Below are 20,262 nucleotides of genomic sequence, written 5' to 3'. Positions count from 1 at the left end.
GAAGCACCACTTTAGCTAATGGGGCCTCCTGCTGCTGCTGTGCCGCCGGAGCCCGATTTCTGTTCTTATCCTGAAGCAAAGTTCTTAACCTGAAGCACTATTTCTGGGTTAGTGGAGTGTGTAACCTGAAGTGTATGTACCCTGAAGCGTATGTAATCTGAGGTACCACTGTACACAAACAGAAGTTCCCAACATACTGAGCTGAAGTGTAAACAGACTTGTGACACACAACAATCATGCCTGTTCCTTAAGGTGGAACAGAACATCTCAACAGTCCTGTCCCACCCTCTCCCTGCTTCTGCCGTTGTGCTCACACTGCTGCCAACTCTGCCACCACAACTCACCTGAAGCTGCACCTGTGCTGCCGCCATGATCCAGCTGCTGCTGCAAGGGTACAGCAATGAGGGCACAGCAGCAGGGGTGAGGGCAATGGCACTTTGTTGGTGGCACACGCAAAGCCCCAGCAGGGCTGTCATCTGCACAACAGTGGTGGCAGGGAGGGGGTCAGATCTGCCACCCAAGGCAAATAGCTTCACCTCGCCTCATGCACAATAAAGAGGATAATACCACGTACCACCCAGAGCTTCCTAGAGTGAGAATATAATATGAAACATACTAAAGTAATCATGTAAAAGGGCACCCAAGCGTAGTTCATTTATTAAAATTTATTTGCCAATATGTTTGTATTGTCATCAATGCTGCTTTATGAATTGGTCTTATGTACACGGAAGCTTTTCGATGTATTGTCTCTGCTTTTTAAATTGCTTCACAGTGGCTCTCCTGCTGCCCTTGCCCACTTGTCCAAGACTCTCTCTCCCAAGAATACAAAACTTGCAGCTCTCTAGATGTTGCTGGACTCCTACTCCCATCACCTCCAGCCAGCATGGACAATTATCAGGAGTAATGGGAATTGTAGTCCAACAAATTATGCAGGACAACAAGTTCCCCATCTCTGATCTATCCAGTACACTGACTGACTGTTGTCTGCAAACAAGGAAGTTTCAGAATGACTGTAGAACGAATGGCTCTGCTTTCCTGCAGGTGCAGAGAGGTCAATCCCAGGATTAAACCAACACATGACTGACTGAACCGTGATGTGATCCATTACAAGAGATTTGCTGAACTGCCCAATTGGTATGTTCCATTTTCTCAAGCCATTTAAAAGAAGTGACAAATCTGATTGCTCCTTTCCTCAGACACTCATGGCATAGCCCACGCAGGAAATCATAGGCATCTTCTCATACACATCTTGTCATTTCTGGATAAAGAAGCAAGGCCTTCAAACTGACAGTCCTTTGGATTTGCCGTTTTTCCTCCCTTGGATGTCCTTGGGATTAATGAAACAAGGGATGGTGAATACATTAAATCCAGATTAAGTTTAGCTGGATGCAGCGGAGCCATCAACAGGGAAGAGCAACACATGAAAGCAAGAAACAGGTGAGAGTTTCTGTTTTAATTTCACCCTCCTGACCTAATAGGAATTCTTCAGCCTGCCTTGGTTTGCTAGCCACACATATCTGAAATATATTCCTGGCCATGGCTTTCTGTTAGGTTAGGCCTAATTGACTGTTGGGAGATGATCTTCAAGAGGAAAGGGGAGATGCAGTGTGCGAAGCAAGGGACCATCAATCTCTTACAGAGCCAAATCCTGGATCAAAGTCCATGTAAAGAGCTTTTGAAAGAGAGATTTGAGGAAAGGATATATTTATTTATAAGGTGTTTTTTTTTTTAATAAATAAAAATCTGCACTTCACTGTAAGGTCCCAGGATAGATTACAACTGTATAATATACAGGTATACTCACTGCACTTGGGGATGGGGTAGCTTAGAGAAGAGCTGAGTAAGAGGCAACATGATACAAGTATATAAAGAATTATGCATGGCATGAAGGAGGTGGACAGAGAAAAGCTGTTCCCTTTTAACGCTAGAGCTCACGGGTTTCCAATGAAGATGAATGTTGAAAGATTCAGGGCAGACAAAATAAAAGTCCTACTTCACCTGGCTCACAGTTAAACTACAGAACTCACCCCCATGAGAGGCAGCGATGGCCACCAAGTCTGATGGCTTTAAAAGAGGATTTGACAGAGAAATGGGCTATCAATGAGTGCTCACCTTCATGGCTATGATCTGCCTCCACAACTGGAGGCAGTAATTCTTCTGAATAGCAATTGCTGGAAACTTCAGGAGAGGAGACTGCTGCTGTGCTCAGGTGACTGATGCCCTGCTTGCATGTCTGCCACAGGCATCTGACTGTGGTGGACTAGATGGGGCACTAGCGTGATCTAGCAGGCGTGTTCTTATGTTCTCATGTGTGTGGAAGGACTGAGAGAGCACCATTCAGTTCTGCTATTCAAAACAAAATTGTGGAGTCCAAAATCTTTGATTTTAAGCATGTATTTTGTACTGGGTTCCATTGATAGATCCTGGGGTCTTAGTTAAAATCTAAAGTCTGCTATTTATTTATTTTAAGCCATCAACCTGCCCTATACTGAAGTATGCACATAGCCACCAGTAAAGCATCCCCCCCACCCCATTTTTTTAAGGGAAGAAAATTTTACAACAGGATTGTTGCTTTGCTATTTTTCTTCAAGGACGGCGGGGGAAAGCCAGAGACTCACCCTGCCCCTGTTCATCTCTGTGGTTTGCTGGAGTATGTTTCACCTCTTCTCTTACTGCTGGTCTTGGCTGCAGGCTATCCAAGAGCCAATGAGGTAAATGTGGAGAGCAAGAATATCTGGTGCCCTGTGGGACTGGTGGGGAAGAAGGCTGGGAAGTCAGTGGTAGGTGAAGGCAAAGCCAGTTATAGATGGAGCCACAGGTTGAGCTAACTAACTTTGTCCCCATCCTCATTCCTATGGATTTCTACAAGGGTAACATACTAAGGAGGATGAAAGTAACATGTGGTGGCAGCCCCAGGACTAGTTGTTGGAATCCTGGAAGTCAAGCCCCAAGTTTGAGGAAAGTACTCTTTGGTGAGAGAACAGCAGCGATTTAATATTGCAGTGAAAAGTGTTGACTTCTGCATGTGGAACTGGGAGATGGCACAATCTTGTTCTTTTCCTAAGACAGCAAATGTCTTGCTCTGGTCCTGCTTTTAGCCTCAATATCTTTTTCCTTTTTTTTTTTTTTAAGGAACTGCTGCATTTAGTGCCTAAGTAAGCAGAGCATTCTGGGTAACGAGAGACTCACCATACATCTCTCTCCCAGCTTTATACGACCACTGAATTCTGGTTTGTTTGCATAGTGCCAAACAAAGGTTGCTAAGGCAATAAGCTGAAGCCCTGCTGGTTGCCAAGTGATGCACTTTGTGCTTCCATCCACTTCTGTTCCAAGTATATGTTGCCCTTTCAACTAGGCCTGCGCCCCACAAAAAATCACTATAGCAACACAGAAGGCCTGCACTATGCTACTACGCATGCCACATTTTCACAAAGAGAGGGGATGAGTATGCCATGTTCCCTCAGAATGGCAATGCAATGATGAGGAAATATGTGCTCTGATTCATTTTTGCCTGCCGTTCTTAAACAGAGAACTCCTCCACCTGTTGTGGGGTGGGGTGGGGGGAAGAGGAGAGAAATAAAACAGACCCTTCACATCACTGGTAATTCTCCTCACAAAACGATGGCTTGTAAACATTTTTCGGAAGAACTATTAGTCCCACTGTGGAGAGCTTCAGGGCCAAAGTACTCATTAGAATAATTACATTTTTGAAGCGGCGTGCTTAGGACTTGCCATGCATCTTTCTTAACAAAAAGCGCAGCCATATGGATGGAGAGGAAGAGTGGAATATGTGCACAGTTGTGTGTTTTTTTAAAGGTGTTTCCATGCAATAGTTTCTCACAATGTCCCTCTGCAACAAAATAGTTTCTCACAGTGTCCCCTGCAACAAAATGTCATCAAAAGGCCAGCCCATGCTTTTTAAACATTTCATCTGGATTTCACTTTACAATGGGAACTCTAATCCTCCCTCCCTGCAAAGGTGTTACCAGATTGCATCTTTACATTACCCTTCTCTTTCCCATCAGGAAAGTGACCATCCTTGTCCTTGGCCTAGACAGTGCAGGAAAAAGTTCCCTCGTGAAAGAAATCCAGAGAGGTGAGTCAGCTAAGCTTTCCAGCTCTTCCACTTCAGAACCTGAACTCAGTGCCTAGTAGAGCTGACAGGAGTGTCTCTAAAGGCTCATCCACACTTAACCTTTGCTCTGAGTTTATAGGCCCATGCTTTCCAGGTCTGTGTCTGAGTATTCTGTTCCGTTCTGGTGCTTTCCCAAGGAAAACTCATGTTTTACCACCGAATCGGAGCAAGCAGCAATCCATTTGCTCTGATTCAGCAGTAAAACATACTGGGACATAGACCTGGGAGGCCCAGACTTGTGCCTAGAAATGCGGCGCAAAAGGAAGTGTGAATGAGTCCTCAGCCTGTGCTGAAGGCCTTTCTTTCATATAACATTCCTCAGCCAGTCTTACATAGTTTAGTTCTAGGAGACTGGCTGTCAGGTAGACCTGAGTCTCAGCATCAACCTATATCCCTTGTTGCTGATTTCAGCTGCCTATGAGCCCAGTACGCACTGGCTGACCTGACACATTACAGTGGTGCCTTGCAAGACGAAATTAATTCGTTCCGCGAGTTTTTTCGTTTTGCGGTTATTTTCGTCTTGCGAAGCACGGTGTCGGAAAAGCTTTGGAAAAGCTTCAAAAATCACCAAAGTCTTCAAAAACCTCAAAAAAGGCTACCGCACTGCATGCTATGAGTTGCTCCTCGAAGTCAAGTTGCAACTGTATTAACGGTTTTAAGAAAAAGGAAACAAACTTGCAAGACGTTTCCGTCTTGTGAAGCAAGCCCATAGGGAAAATCGTCTTGCGAAGCAACTCAAAAAACCAAAAACCCTTTCGTTTTGCGAGTTTTCCGTCTTGCGAGGCATTCGTCTTGCGAGGTACCACTGTACTCTGTACAACCGTCACTTAAATAGTAAAGCTCTATAATTCCCCTAATTCCCAATGTTTGGGCTGTGAGTACCATTGCTCAAACTGCCAAAATGGCAATACCTATGGCCAAGGGAGTAGTATCAGTAGGCTTGGGGAAACCCCAAGGTTTGCAGAAGAACAGAAAACTGGGAGACTACCAAAACAATATAATAAGGACTTGGGATGCATGCATACCATACATTTAAAGAACACAAACAAACACACCAAAAATATTGGGACCTGTGGTTAATCCCTCACAAAGGTACAATTTCCAGCAAACTACAGTTCCTAGTATTGTTTGGGGGAATAAATGTGCTTTAAATGCATGGATGCATACACAGCCTGAGTGCATGCTGACTGTCAAGGGAATATAATGGGAAACAGAGCTTGAGTGGGCAAATACAATGGTGTATCCTAGAGGAAGGACCTGAACAGTAATGCTTCACTGTGCAACATTTTATATCAGGCCCTCCTTGCAATTTCCTATAATTTTTCTGGAAATTAGAGGAAAGCTCCTGTGGTGTATGATCTTACCTGTATTTTTACTTGAGACTGATGCCTGTTGTTGTTATTGTTGTTGTTGTTTCGTTTGCTCTTGCTACTTTTGTTTGCAGTCCTCTCCTGTGAAGTGCTTCCCATCACAAAGCCAAACCAGACAGCACTCAGGGTGGACAGGTTTGAGGTGTCCCTCATTGACCTGCCTGGTGGACAGCAGTCCTTGGGAACCTGGAGGGACCAATACAGCACTGCACATGGGATTATCTTTGTGCTTGACTCCAGCGATGTGGCAAGGATGGAAGAGGCCAAGAAGACTCTCTCCCGTGTTCTGGGGCACCCCAAAGTTTCAGGAAAGCCTCTGTTACTGTGAGATACTGATTCTTCTAGCATCTTCCTTCCTTCCTTTGTACCCTGTGGTGAATGAATGGGTGTAAAAGAGGGGTGGAGATTCCTCTCCCCTCTCCTCTCCCCCCTCCCCTGTTTTATTAGACCCACTAGGATTCCTCTTTGGGACATGGGTGGCGCTGTGGGTTAAACCACAGAGCCTAGGACTTGCCGATCAGAAGGTCGGCGGTTCTAATCCCCCACGATGGGGTGAGCTCCCGTTGCTCTGTCCCTGCTCCTGCCAACCTAGCAGTTCGAAAGCACATCAAAGTGCAAGTAGATAAATAGGTACCACTCCAGCAGGAAGGTAAACGGCATTTCCGTGTGCTGCTCTGGTTCGCCAGAACTGGCTTAGTCATGCTGGCCACATGACCCGGAAGTTGTACGCCGGCTCCCTCGGCCAATAAAGCGAGATGAGCGCCGCAACCCCAGAGTCAGTCACGACTGGACCTAATGGTCAGGGGTCCCTTTAACTTTACCTAGGATTCCTCTTTAGGCCCATGAGGCCATTTCAGCCAAGCTACATCCACCTGCCATACACTTGACTTTATATATGACATCAGATGCTGGGCATGTTAGATCCACTGACATGAAAGAGAGGTTGCAGGCAGAATTGATCCGAGGCAACTACAAAGTGCCACAGAGAGCAGTAAAGGGAGTGGTTTTATACCTTCCAAGTCCTGATCAGATCCACAAGGCAGTTTACAGGGGAAACGATGTATCTTCAAGCCATCTCAATCAGGTTACACTCAGCCCACTTCTATGATCAGTGAAAAGTTCCAGGGGCCAGGTTTTAGTTCCCTTTGGAAGGAGGCCACTGGAGGCTCATTGGTGTTTTGTCATATCTGTGTTTATCTACAAACACACACACACAGAGCATAGTTGGAGGTGCAGGTTAAATGCTCCAAAAGACAGCCAAAGCCCATGACTCCCGTGGTAGGTCTTACGGGAAACAGGTGCTGCTCCCTACAGCCAAATACTGTTACCTTACAGAGTTCTGGAGCTCCTCCAGATATTTACTGACCATTCATCCTGGTTTGCTTGCCCAAAGCTATTGTGGAGGCTGTACAGCGTCCACTCTTTATTGAGCATCAACTCTAATTTGTTTTATGAGGCAGTAATACAACAAATAGCATTCATCCTGATTTGGTTGTGGGATGTTTATATGTCTTCTTCCCATTAATAATTTGTTTATCCCACACCTTTCAGTGCCTTCCCCCATCACTTTCCTGACTAAAAATGTCAACCCTTTCCTTCCTTCCTTCCTTCCTTCCTTCCTTCCTTCCTTCCTTCCTTTCCTTTCCTTTCCTTTCCTTTCCTTTTTTAAAAAATGGATTTATTATACTACAGCAGCAGAGTGCTTTAATCTACTTTAATTGTGCAGACCTAATTTGCTACTATGTGCTTTAATCCTTCCCACAAAATAATGACAGTCTGGAGCAGGGGTCAGCAAACTTTTCCAGCAGGGGGCCGCTCCACTGTCCCTCAGACCTTTGGGGGGGCTGGATTATATTTGGGGGGGGTGAATGAATTCCTATGCCCCACGAATAACCCAGAGATGCATTTTAAATAAAAGCACACATTCTACTCATGTAAAAACACGCTGATTCCTGGACCATCGTGGGCCAGATTTAGAAGGCGATTGAGCCGGATCCGGCCCCCGGGCCTTAGTTTGCCTACCCATGGTCTGGAAGCAGGGATAGACAATTTAGCACTTCCCTAGCCCTTTTCCTAACTAGAAGGGGGTAAATCAGGATGAGTTATCTCCTCTGACGATCACTTCATCTTTTTGGGCCCTCTTAGCACCCATGGAATAACACTGGCAGAATATCAGAGCTATTAGTAGTCTTTTATCAAGCCTAAAGTCACATCAACACCATACATTTAAAGCACATAGCTCTCCCCCCCCCCAAAAAAACCACCAATCCTGGGAACTGTAGTTTGTTAAGTGTGCTGGGCATGGTAGCTCAGTGAGGGGTAAACTTCAGTTCCCAGAATTCCTTTGAGGAAGTCATGTGCTTTAAATGTGTGTTAAATGTGCTTTAAGCGTGTGGATCTGCCCATTCAAGACTGCATAGTAGACCTGGTGCCCTCCAGATGTTGTTGGACTTCGGGTTAGAGCATAAATTTGATTCAGCACACATTTAAAGCTTTAAAGCTCAGTCTATCAAGTTTGCACTTTCTAAAACAATATGTGAACCAAAACACAGCAATTATTCGTAATCCATTCTTACCCAAATTTTGTGATGCACTTCTCCAAACAAACAATGTTTACAAAAATGCATATATAAGGGGAAAGTGTGCATAAAAATGGAGATATTGTGGGGAGGGGGAGCATACAAAATAGAGTTATATTATTAGGATAAATTTGCACTAAAATGCTGATGGATGTAAGATTGGAAAAAGGAGAAACTGAGAAGTAGACAGGTCCTTTCACCTTTGTACTACAACTCCCACTAGCCACAGCCAGCATGGCCAATAGACAGCAATTATGGGACATGTAGTCTAACAACATCTGAATGGCCAAAGGTTCCCTATTGCTTTTTTAAATGGTATAGTTACAACAGTGAGTGTGCTGTTTGCTAATGGAATCTTGCCTTTCCATCTGTTCTGTTTTCAAAATTCTATGTGAATGGTTCAAGGCTGGCAAACAAGCAGGACAAGTTGGATGCTCTCTTGCCCTGTGAGATCATTGAGTGCCTGTCTCTGGAAAAGTTGGTGAATGAAAACAAGTCGTTGTGTCGAATTGTAAGTAAAATGATACCCTCTTTACACAGGTTGGCTATTCTTCACAAGGGATGGAAAGGAAGTCTCCCTTTTGTCCACTCTGCCCTTCATGATGATCATTTCCATGGAGTTTATACAGATTGTTACTTCCTCTTGCTCAGATTACCTATCCCATTTTAATTCTTGCCCAATGGAATTGAGGCAATCAGGTCAGAGAGATCTGAACAGGAAGTCCTTGCGATCAGAGATTATGGGAGTTGTAGTCCCACAACACCTGGAATAATGGAGGCTGGTGGCCACTGGGACTGGTAAGACACCAGTCGGCAGACTCAGAAGCCATGACAGATGGAGCCAAATAATTCTAGGTTTGCCCCCATCCAGCTCCCTGTGGTTGCACAAAGGCAACCATAAGACTAAAAAGGGTAGAGATAACAGCCAGTGATCCCCCCCCCCCGCACAGGTTGTAAGAAGGCAAGCAGGTAGGGGCTAACTGAGAGCAAGCGGACACCTCCCCTTGCCTCCTGGGTGGGTTGGCCCTGGAATTCAGCACTATTTTAGCAGTATCTAGCTCACATAAGGTCTAGTTTGCACCTACCTTCGGGCAGGAGATACAGAAGTATAGTCAGCCACACCAACAGGTTAAAGGACAGTTTTTATTCGTGGGCTGTTGGGCTGCTGAATGGGAGGGGGAAATAGTGGTGCAATTGACTTCCGACAAGCACACAGAGTGCGAACAAGACTGAGTGTATGTGTGGGGCGGAGGGGGGCTCATTTAATTTCACTGCACACAGGTGGTGTAGTGACAATAAAGGTTTATTATTATTATTATTATTATTATTATTATTAGTTAGTTAGTTAACAACTCCTGGTGCATAGAAAATACATTGATGGTTGTTTGGCATAAAGTGGCTTCTTGCAGCAAGCCGTTTCATCCACATCAATTTCCCTTGTCATGTAGCAGGTTTTGCATTGCACCAGGAGATGTCTCCCCATTGCTTGCTGGTCTCAACATGTCACCAGAGAGGGCCTGCCAGAGTTTCTTGTAACAGACCTCCCATAGGTATTATGGTTATGTTGTTGGCATCCATCTGCCAACTCACAGACTCCTCCACTTTCTTTGCCTTGAATGGGGCAGCTGGGTTTTCAGACTGGCTGTCCTCTACCTTCATCTTACAGGAACCATGTTCAGCTTCCAAAAGGCTTCCCAAAATGCAATGCTGGACCATCGTTCAAGGGCTACATTGGCTATTGCGTACAATCGCCACCAACTACAGTGTACTTTGTGGTCGCATCCAGGAAGACAGTCCTGAACAGCAAGTATCACTAGAGCAGGAGGTATCCAAGAAAGTACAGAAATCCAGGAACAGGACATCAGAAGCCAGGTTCCTCCTTCTTCCTGCAAGCCTATGCTGTGTGTAATGCCTACTCTTAAGATCTTAGAGGGGGTTGGACCATAGCTCAGCGCTGGAGCATCTTGCTTTACATGCAGAAGGTCCTAGGTTCAATCCCCATCATTTCTATATACGGGTGGGGGAAGATTTCCTTTATGAAATCCTGGAGGGCTGCTGGTGGTCAACAGTGACAGTATGAAGGTAGATGTGCCAATGGTTTGACTCAGTACTGTATAAAGCAGCTTACATTTTATGTTCCTAGAATGCAAATGGGAGGGGCGCAGAATGGTGAGAAAAGAAAAGAAAGGTCAGTTTATAAGAAGATTGCTTAGTGCAGGGTGGTGAAGAGAGAGAAGGGGAAAGAGCAAGGTGATGAAAAGCTGAACAGAGAGCAAGTTGGCAAAAGGGGAAAAGACAAGAAGGGAACAATTGGAGTGGAAAGTGAAGCAGGAGTCATCAACATGGCACCCAAGGTACCAATAGGACCCTTGAGGTCTTACCTTGGGGCCAACAAAACCTCTGCGTGTCCCCCACACACTCTGCCTTCTTGGTCATAAGGTAAAGAGAATGCTTGCCTTTTTCTTCTTTTAAAAGTACATAGAGATTAAGAAGAAAGTTGACAGAGGGGTGCTCTTTCCCACTTCCTTTTTCAGCTGTATGTGGTCTTCAAAGCTCAGCTTAATTCTACTGGATCTGGTTTTTACCCAGATTCCTTGGTAAAATGAAGTGTGTGCATGTATGGGGCATGTGTGCCCACAGACCTAAAAATGGGACTAGCTGAAAGGCCAGAGACAGAAACTACTACCCAAACAGCAGCAATTACTTGACATTGACTGAGGCTGAGAAACTGAGGGCGAGAAACAGTGAGGCCACATCGACACCATATATTTAACACAAATTTAAAGCACATCACCTTCTCCTGAAGAATCCTAGGAACTGTCATTTGTTAAAGGTGCTGGAATGTAGTTATGTAAACTACAACTCCCAGGGTTATTTGAGGGAACCCATGTGTTTCTAAAGTGCTTTAAATACATAGTAGGGATTGGACCTGATTTGCTCAAGGGTCCACCAATAGATCTGTAGTTGAATAGAGACCAAGTTCTCCAAAAACTACATTTATTTGTTGTACCACATAGACATAGAAGATGGCAGAGCTGTTTTTAGCACCACTGCTTAGTTTCAAAGTTGAAGGAATAGAATAATATGTACATATGTGTATCTTTTGAATAATTTCTAACATCTGCCTTTAGGGAGTCATTGGCCAGAAGAGAGTGCAGCCAAGGAGGAAATGCCAAGATGGAGGAAAAGAAACCCACAAAGCTGCCCCAGAATATCCCCTCCCAGGTAACTGGTGATTCTGCTATATTTTGTCTGCCGGGAATTTTACACTTTTAAAGATGCATTGTTTCATAAAATTAATTAGTGGCATAATGGGCAGGTTTAGACATCACGATAAACCACAGTTAATTATTTACCACACATGAACCATTTGCACCCAGTTTGTTCCTTGCTAGCACTGGGGAGAAACAGATCACAATTCCTGCCTTAGCATTACATCTGAGCCAGAAATCATGGATTGTTTCACTCAAACAAACTCATGATCAGGAAGTCAAGAACAATCCATGTGTGGGCAATGGGGATGCAAAAAGGCATCATTTTCTGTTCCATTCCACCTTGCATTCATTTCAGCAGCTCATCTTCCATCAAAATTTCTGTTGCTTATCTCACTGTCCACCATGGCAAAACTGCATAATTTATGTGATTTATGTAATTAATTCCAGCACCTTCTTTCCAGGCGGAAACGCCCAGGTTCAATCCTTAGAATTTACAAGTTGGCCGGTACAACTTATAATTCCTTCCTGAAAGCGTGAAGGGCTGCTGCCAGTCCGTTACTGAGCTAGATCAACCAATTGCTGGCTCAGTTATACAGCTTCCTATGTTCCTGACATTTTCTGTGCCACGTTTTCTGAAAGCATTCCCAGAGACAGGGCTTTTCCTCACATGCACGCACTTTGTTTTCTGCTCAGCAGGAAGAAATGCTGGTGGCCTCCAAGAAAAAGAAAGGGAAATTAAAGCTGAAGGTGAAGAAGAAAAGTTTGGTGCAGTCGGAGAATACCTTGACAGAAGATGACAGTGCGAAAGCAGCAGCAAGTGGGAGCAAAGTGGGAGGTGTCACTGTCCGCCGTCCCAGCAACAAGGTTGCCCAAGAGAACCCCAGAGTTCTGGAATCAACTCCACCCCCAGCAGGTAAACATAGATTTCTTAGAAACATGAGAGAAACGCTAGAAGCATGACGATGAAGAAGAAGTAGCAGTATTATATTTCCATCTCACCTTTCCTCCAAAGAGCTTGAGGTGGCATAGGTAGTGCTCCCCCTCTCCATCTTATCCTCACACCAATCCTGTGAGGTATGTTAGGGTTGAGAGACAGAAACAGGATCACTTCAGTGAGTTTCAGGGTTGAGTGAGTCTCTGTAGAACTTCCTCAGAGTGTGCTGTAGGCTGCAAACAACATCTCGCAGGTAAGGATCTGCCGTGCTTTCATCTTGGGGTGGACAGGCCTCCATCACTCTTGAATGGAAGTCCACACTGTCCTCAGCGGAGCTGAAGGCATTGGAGAGCAACAGGAAGAAGAATATGCCAAAGAGAGTCGAGGTGAGAACACAGCCCTGATTCACACCACCTTTTATAGGGAAGGTGGACAAGGATGAACCGTCATGCTGTCACTGGGGGGGGGGGGGACCCTCATTGCTCCATCAGATTGTTCCTCCAATTTTAGGGCCAGATCTTCTGTTGCCATTTGTAGCATTTGAATGTCCACCTGGTTGTTTAGCCCTAGGTTTAGCTCTAGTGCTTTTATTAGTCCAGTCTGCAATTTGCCCAGATAGATATTTAAACTTCTGTTTGAAAGCTCTGCCCGATCTGAGACAGGAGCTTTCCTTATCTTTCCTTATCTTCCTTATCAGTAGTCTGATTCTTTGTCTTCCTCCACGGTTGTTAGCATTTTCATGCCTTTTTGTGTTCTCATTCCTCCCTTGACCATCTCTGAATCTGAGGCCGGAAAGAAGGATTCATCAATTTCTTCTTGCTTACTTCTTTTTTGGACCCTGGAGACTGTGTAGCTTTAGTCTGTCAGGGCTTTAGAATTGTATGTGTCTACTCTGCATCAAAGTAGTCCTTAGGCAATTAGAGACACTAAACTATGTTGCCATTTAGCTCCTTGGCTAGCCATGCTCCCCAAAGTTGGTGAATTTTTGTAAGGATTCCTTAAAAAAAATATGTGTGTAAATGCTACATACATGCAGAGAACTGAATTTATGATTGGAAAAATGAGAGATTGAGAGAACCAGTACTGACAGATCCTTCTGTCCCTGCTAGTTACAATGATGTGGCTCTGAAATCAGGTTTGAGTCTGTAGCACAAATCTGGGATTCTGGTTAATTCTATCCTCCTTAACCAGTACCTATAGGTCAAACCATAGTTTACTGTGGCTTGCAAATCAGAGAATTTATTCCATTCCCCCCTCCCTACTTCTCTTTTTTCAGGACAAAGCACAAAGAAGAAAAATAAAAGACTGAAAAATAAAGTCAAATCTCAGGAATCATCACAGACCCAGCCAAACGAGCACCTATCAAGCACTTTTGGTACATCTTACTCAGCTAGGAAAGGGTTTGTGGGAAGGTTGCAAAATATCAATGATACTCATTAAAGCAACAAATAAGGTTGGTTAGCTTTGGGGGGAAACAAAAGCTCTGCGTGTTTTAGGGTCTTTATTGACCCAGATTGTGGGCAAATGTGGCAATGCTTCCATATTGAGGTGAAAGCAGGATTAGGCAAAACTGGATATAAAACACGTGCATAAGGGAGAATTTCTCACTAAAATGCTGAAAAATGTTTGTGAGGACTTGCCAAGTTATGTAGAAATGTGGATAAATAAATTTTCAAGACTAGAAAAATTATAAACTGAGAGAACCCAGCTTTTACATATTTGCCCATTCTTACTTTAGGCTAACTATTTACGTAGCTGTCTTGTTCATCCTTGGGTGGATAACCAGGGTATGCATCTTCTTAAATAATTGTCATATTTATATGATCCCACCTGCTGAAGCACCTGTTGTTGTTGGCATTCATCTGTCTTGAGAGGCACTGGTGTGCACCTCTGGGGATGAAGCCAGACCACTGTGTTAGCAGTGTCAAAGTGATCTCCCCAGGGCACAAGCCTGGGCAGTGTGGAGGTCCTGGGAACCCCAGAGGACAAGACCCTCTCAGCCTCCCTGATATAGTCCAAAGGAAAGCAGAGCGATACATTTGGCACCAGCTTGGCTGCAGGAGTTGCTGGAAGGAAGCGGACAAAGGGCCATCCAGCTGTCTTAGGGACTCTGCTTTTGATTTGAGTATTTCCTTTCTATGTATAACAGTTAAGACAAAGTACTTAGATCACTCCAGGGTGACTGTGTCCTACTTTACAGAGGATGGCCCCCTGTTTGAAGGGCTGTCTGCTTCAAAATTCTTTAAAGTTAAAGAACCATAAAAAGGGAGAACTTCCAGAGGCCAGTGAAGTAGTTTCCCATCAACAGTTAGCAGCAGGATTGCAGACTTAGCATGCATTGCAGACTGAGCAGACTCCTGGTCACAATCTTCCCCACTTTGTGCAAATGTATGTCCTCTTTTTTCCTCTTTCTGGCAATCTGTAAGTGGTCACCCTGTTTCATCCATGGCTCCTTCTTCCACAGATTTGTATCGAAGAGCTATGCTGGCTCTGAAAATGCAGCCACAGGGCCGGAAGCCACAGTCTACAACCACTCCCTAAATAAGGTGCTCCACACTTTCCCTTGGGACTGGGGATTCAAAGTGGTACTAAGAGAACTGAAGAAACTGCAGCAGCGAGGCCAAACCTGATTCTGAGGTGTTCCAAGCTCATCTTTCTCTGCAAGATGTTGCAAGGTGTTTAAAGGGGCAGGTGTTAGCATACAGTTGGTAGTTGACGGAAAGAGCCCTCCCCAAATGGAAAGCCAGGGAGCTTCCTGTCTGTCGCTGTTTTTGAGGGGGTTAAATCACATACTGGCAAAGTAAAGTTGTACAATTATAAGAGGTCTTGCGCAACAAATCCACTTCCCTCAAAACACTGAACTTCTTTTGCAATAAGGAAAGGGAAAGGCACTGGGATGTGTGGGATAATGCTAGTTTTGACACAAGGATCATCTTAACTTTGTGGAAGCAAATCGTCATTAAATAGTCAATGGCAGCTAATTTCCCTGCAATGAAATCAGGATGAATGCTCTACTAACAAGGCAACTGGAAGCATCCCTGGTCTCAGAAGTAGAAGAGTGGGGTGCCTTCAGAACTCCTCCAAGTCATTTTGCTACCTGAGGCAGAAGACAAGATGGTGTGTCCGCCGCCCCCTATTCTACACAAGAAGCCGAACAAGACTGGTGGTTGAATCTCTGCCTTCAGCACTGGCAACAGAACAGTATCTCCACCATGCCTGAAGGTAGCAGACTTGCCGAGGGAGCACATTGTAGGCCACATGTGCACACAGCTCCCCAGAATCTTGCTGCTGTTCCCTGCCTCCCAGCATTTCCTGCCTGAGCTGGTTGCCTCATTCTGCCTAATAGTTGAGTTGGCCCAGGGTGGCTCTGGGGCAGCGATGGAGAACCTTTTTTATTTCTTTGATGGCTAACTTTCCATGAGCCACATGCCAGTAGTGGGAAGAGCCATTGCAAAAGGTGGGGGGGCCACTCCCCCCCCCTCTCTCTCTCTCTCACCACACACACACTTATTTACATCCACACACAAATACAATTTTGCATTCATACACATGAACACATTATACCCACATGCATCTATTCTCACATATAGCATACACACGTTCAATACTTCCCTCCCTCTCTCCCACAGTGGCGTAGCGTGGGGGGTGCAGGGGGGGCCGGCCGCACCGGGCGCAACATCTGGGGGTTAGGGTTAGGGGGCGCAAATCCACTGGTTATGGGGCGCAAATCCATGGGTTAGGGGGCATAAATTACTTGCCTTGCCCCGGGTGCTGACAACCCACGCTACGCCACTGCTCTCCCAGACACTTCTGTGAAATTAGAATTCAACAAGATTTGGGCTGTGTACACATCAAATTTTAAAGAGCATTCTGTGCACAGCAAGTGCGGACGTTTTCCAAATTGTCACACTACATCATACATATCCAACACATGTTCTGAAGTTATTCTCCACTTCTTCTCATTCTTATTTTAAGTTGAGAACATTGGGGAAATACGATATAAATTTGCATCACTCTGTTATGTAGACATCAGGAAGCACATTGTGTCACTACCTAGTTGTTGGATGGTTTCACAATTGTTCAGGTGTAGAAAGCAGGTAGGGGCACATTGCTTCTGGAAGCAGTAACAGACTTTTGAAGGCTAGTTGAGGGGAGGGAATGTCAGTGAAACAATTCTTATCCATCCCATCACACCATAACGACTGATGTGCATGGTATGAACCAGCATGTCTACCTGAAATTGACATTAAAGCACAAATGTGGAGATGAGTGTACATAAATGCTCACTGAGTAAAACTCAGTTAAAATGGCTTTTGTACACTTTAAACCAGCAATGTGTGCATATGCCTTCCTGCCTCATCCTATGAAGAGGGAGAGTTTGCAAGAATCATATTTATGATGAAAGGAAGAAAGGATCAGTGTTCTGGATACCCTTAGAAATTGCCTTATCCTTTTTGTCCAACTGTGATTGACAAGTGGGCACTCCCTTAGGAACATTACCTGTACCAAATGATATTTTATTTTGTATATTGTATTTCAAAACTGTTGGTTTCATCTGTACTTTCATAATTTTATTGTGTCTACTTTTAAAGTTTGTCGGTTTTATGGATATTTTCTTATGAATATTTTATATTATTTTGTGTAAGCCATTTAGAGAGGGTTTATTATTAGTATTATTAAGTGGGATATAACTCTTGTTAAATAAATTTAAAAAGTAAATGTACAACTATGGGGAGTACTCAGAGGCTGAAACAGTCTTCTGCTGGAGTACTGCCAGAGCCTCTGTGGATTCCATAAACCTAAAACAGCACAATTGTGGCTTGATTGAACATAGAATCATAAAGCAGTACAGATTGTTCCCTTCTGAAAGAAAATTATATGAAAATGATGTATAGATGGTATATAACACCAGTACACATAGCAAAAATGTATAAAACCAGCTCTTAACATTTGCTGGAAATGTAAAGAAAAAGAAGGGACTTTTTATCATATATGGTGGGAATGTAAAGAAATTTTAAAAACTTTGGGAAATGATATATAATGAATTGAAGAATATGTTTAAAATAACATTTGTTAAAAAAAAACCAGAAGCATTTTTGTTAGGGATTGTAGGACAAGACCTGCCAAAGAAATAAAGAACTTGTTTATGTATGCTACAACAGCAGCAAGAGTCTTGATAGCACAAGGATGGAAGAATGAGGAAACCCTGGCAAAAGAACAGTGGCAAGAGAAATTGATGAATTATGCAGAACTGGCTAAATTGACATACAAACTGCGAGACGAGGACAACTGTGACTTTAAGGAGGAATGGGAACTTTATACAAATTATTTAAAAACACAACAAAATGAACTGGACTCCTTGGCAGGTTTTGAATTAAACATACACAAATTTATTGTTGATAACATGATGGAAAGATATGTAAGGATATATACAATTTTATAATATGCAGAGAAAATATGTGCAGTGAAACCAGGAAGAGGAGCTGAGGGAAATCCGGGGGGGGGGGGATTATGTAGGTGATTATATGGTTTGATAATTTGTTATGTGGAAATTGAGCAATAAAAAAATATATTTTTTTAAAAAAAAGAATCATAAAGCGGTAGAGTTGGATGGGACACCAATGGTAATCTAGTCTAACCCACTTCAATGCAGGAATCTCAACTAGATCATATATGACAGATGGCCATCCAACTTCTGCTTAAAAGCTTCCAAGGAAGAAGAGTCTACCACCTCTCATGGGAGTCTGTTCAACCGTCGAACAGCTCTTACTGTCAGAAAGTTTTTCCTGATGTTTCATAGGTATCTCCTTTCTTGTAATTTGAATCTATTGGTTCGGGTCCTAACCTCTGGAGGAGAAAACAAGCTTGTTCCATCTTCCACATGATAGCCCTGTAAGTATTTGAAGATGCTATCATATCTCCTCTCAGTCTCCTCTTATCCAGGCTAAACATACCCAACTCCCTCAACTGTTCGTCATCAGGCTTGTTTTCCAGACCCTTGACCATCTTGGTTGGACTCCTCTGCACACATTCTAGCTTCTCAATGTTCTTCTTAAATTGTGGCACCCAGAACTGGATACAGTACTCCACAACAGGCCCCAGGTTTGATGTACTAAAAGTGACATCTGGTGAGTCCTAACTCAATAAAGACTCATGAAATAGCATCCTTCCAATCTGGTGATAGGCTGTTGTTTTCTCGTGGTTAAATTTTGCAGCATGGCATTAGTGCAAATATAATGCCTTAGTGGTGGATTTATACTGGACCATCTGCACACCTGTTCACTTTATTAGCTGTTCTGAAATGCTTCCCCAGTGTTATTGCATTACTGCCACCTGCACTATACTACAAGAAAAGTGGTTGAAAGAAAGGTAAGAACCAAAAGTTCTGGGATAGGCACTGATTGGTAGTGAAGTAGTATGTCTCCTCCAAAACATTTGCAGGCACAAACAGTATTGAAAGTTGGGTCACATATAACTGCCCCAGTGCCATCATGAGCACAGGCCATCATGAATGCACAATTTAAAAAATGATGCGTAGAAGGGCCCATGGACAACACTGTCCCTCCCCAGTTCCTCCAAAGGTCTCTGGGCTGGCCCAGGACATTTTGGAGCTTGAAACAAAATGCCCTGCCACCACCCTCCCCCTGCAGATCTGGGACCACAGCACCTTTGCCTCTGCTGTTGCTGTGCCTCAGCACCCACCGTAAGGAGATAAAATAGTCTCAAAGATGCTTTGGAGGGAAGCTTGCTTTAAATGCATGGTGTGTACATACCGTATTTTTCGCTCCATAGGGCGCACCGGACCATAGGACGCACCGACCCCTCTCGCTCTCCAGGCTTCAGCGAAAGCCTGCATTCACTCCATAGGACACACACACATTTCCCCTTCATTTTTGTTTTGTTTTTTGTTTTTGTTTTTTAAAAAGAATGGGAAAAGTTTATAATGTATATACAAAATCATTGCAAACAGGTTAAAACATTTTTTTAAAATTAATATTTATTAAGTTTTCAGAAAGAATAAAATCACATTAATAAACACAAAAATTTTAACAAAAACAGAGAAAAATACCCCATACAAAATACAAAGTACAGAATAGAAAAAAGAAAAAAAGAAAAAAAAAGAAAAAAAAGAAAAAACAGTTAAAAACAGTTCCGTCCTTTCATAACCTCTTTTAAATTTACTTGTTTCCCGGACTTCCTCATACCTCCCTCTTTTGTATTCCAATTCAGTTTGTAAACCCAGCAATTTCTTACCCTCCTTTTTAATTCCAATTCTAAATCTTGATATATTATGCCATTAGATTTTTACCTATTTGAACCTATTTTTCCATTTCTCTTAATCTTTTTGGTCCTAATCCTTAATCTTGATACATTTATAACTTTAAAATCTGTTCAGCTAGAAGCCACTTAACTTCAATCCAACATCACTCTAACATTCATTGATTTTGCAGTATTTCTGTAAATAGTCTTTAAATTTCTTCCAATCTTCTTCCACCGACTCTTCTCCCTGGTCACGGATTCTGCCAGTCATTTCCGCCAATTCCATATAGTCCATCATTTTCATCTGCCATTCCTCCAGTGTGGGTAGCTCTTGTGTCTTCCAATACTTTGCAATAAGTATTCTTGCTGCTGTTGTAGCGTACATAAAGAAAGTTCTATCCTTCTTTAACACCGATTGGTCGACTATGCCCAGGAGAAAGGCCTCTGGTTTCTTCAAGCAGGTATATTTAAATACCTTTTTTAATTCATTATAAATCATCTCCCAGAAAACCTTAATCCTTGGGCACGTCCACCAAAGGTGAAAGAATGTGCCTTCAGTTTCTTTACATTTCCAACATTTATTATCGGGCAAATGGTAGATCTTTGCAAGCTTGACTGGGGTTATGTACCACCTGTATATCATTTTCATAATATTCTCTCTTAGGGCATTACATGCCGTAAACTTCATACCTGTGGTCCATAACTGTTCCCAGTCAGCAAACATAATATTATGTCCGACATCTTGTGCCCATTTAATCATAGCCGATTT

The 20,262-nt window shown here is 43.4% G+C and overlaps 1 protein-coding gene and 1 long non-coding RNA gene across 3 annotated transcripts; one reads left to right on the top strand and one right to left on the bottom strand.

The window, feature by feature from the left end:
- Positions 1–650: 650 nt before the first annotated feature.
- Positions 651–3,601, bottom strand: LOC308468337. The gene is made up of 2 exons (XR_013981577.1): positions 3,190–3,601; positions 651–1,327 (listed from the first exon to the last, which is right to left on the bottom strand). It is a non-coding gene; the product is annotated as an uncharacterized lncRNA (long non-coding RNA).
- Positions 1,356–14,836, top strand: ARL13A (ARF like GTPase 13A). Of its 2 annotated transcripts, none has more exons than XM_080990466.1 (10): positions 1,356–1,437; positions 2,592–2,711; positions 4,026–4,096; positions 5,580–5,829; positions 8,490–8,595; positions 9,751–9,956; positions 11,216–11,309; positions 11,996–12,212; positions 13,510–13,608; positions 14,698–14,836. In XM_080990466.1, the coding sequence occupies exons 1-10, from the start codon at positions 1,421–1,423 to the stop codon at positions 14,772–14,774; spliced, it is 1,257 nt and encodes a 418-aa protein (XP_080846592.1). In that variant the 5' UTR covers positions 1,356–1,420; the 3' UTR covers positions 14,775–14,836. The 2 variants fall into 2 exon arrangements, with proteins under 2 accessions (XP_080846592.1, XP_080846591.1); XM_080990465.1 differs by having other exon boundaries at positions 11,993–12,212.
- The last annotated feature ends 5,426 nt before the right edge of the window (positions 14,837–20,262 follow it).

This window comes from Podarcis pityusensis, assembly GCF_964106645.2.
Source record: "Podarcis pityusensis genome assembly, chromosome: Z".
NCBI classification, from domain to species: Eukaryota; Metazoa; Chordata; class Lepidosauria; order Squamata; family Lacertidae; genus Podarcis; species Podarcis pityusensis.
Note: the sequence above shows the minus strand (reverse complement) of the source record. Positions and strands in the feature narration are given on the sequence as shown.

What these genes read in the sequence shown, in the direction of transcription:
- ARL13A (XM_080990465.1), top strand. An exon ending in CGTGAAAGAAATCCAGAGAG is followed by an intron (nt 4,097 to 5,579) that starts GTGAGTCAGCTA and finishes TTTTGTTTGCAG; the next exon opens with TCCTCTCCTGTGAAGTGCTT. An exon ending in ATCAACTCCACCCCCAGCAG is followed by an intron (nt 12,213 to 13,509) that starts GTAAACATAGAT and finishes CTCTTTTTTCAG; the next exon opens with GACAAAGCACAAAGAAGAAA.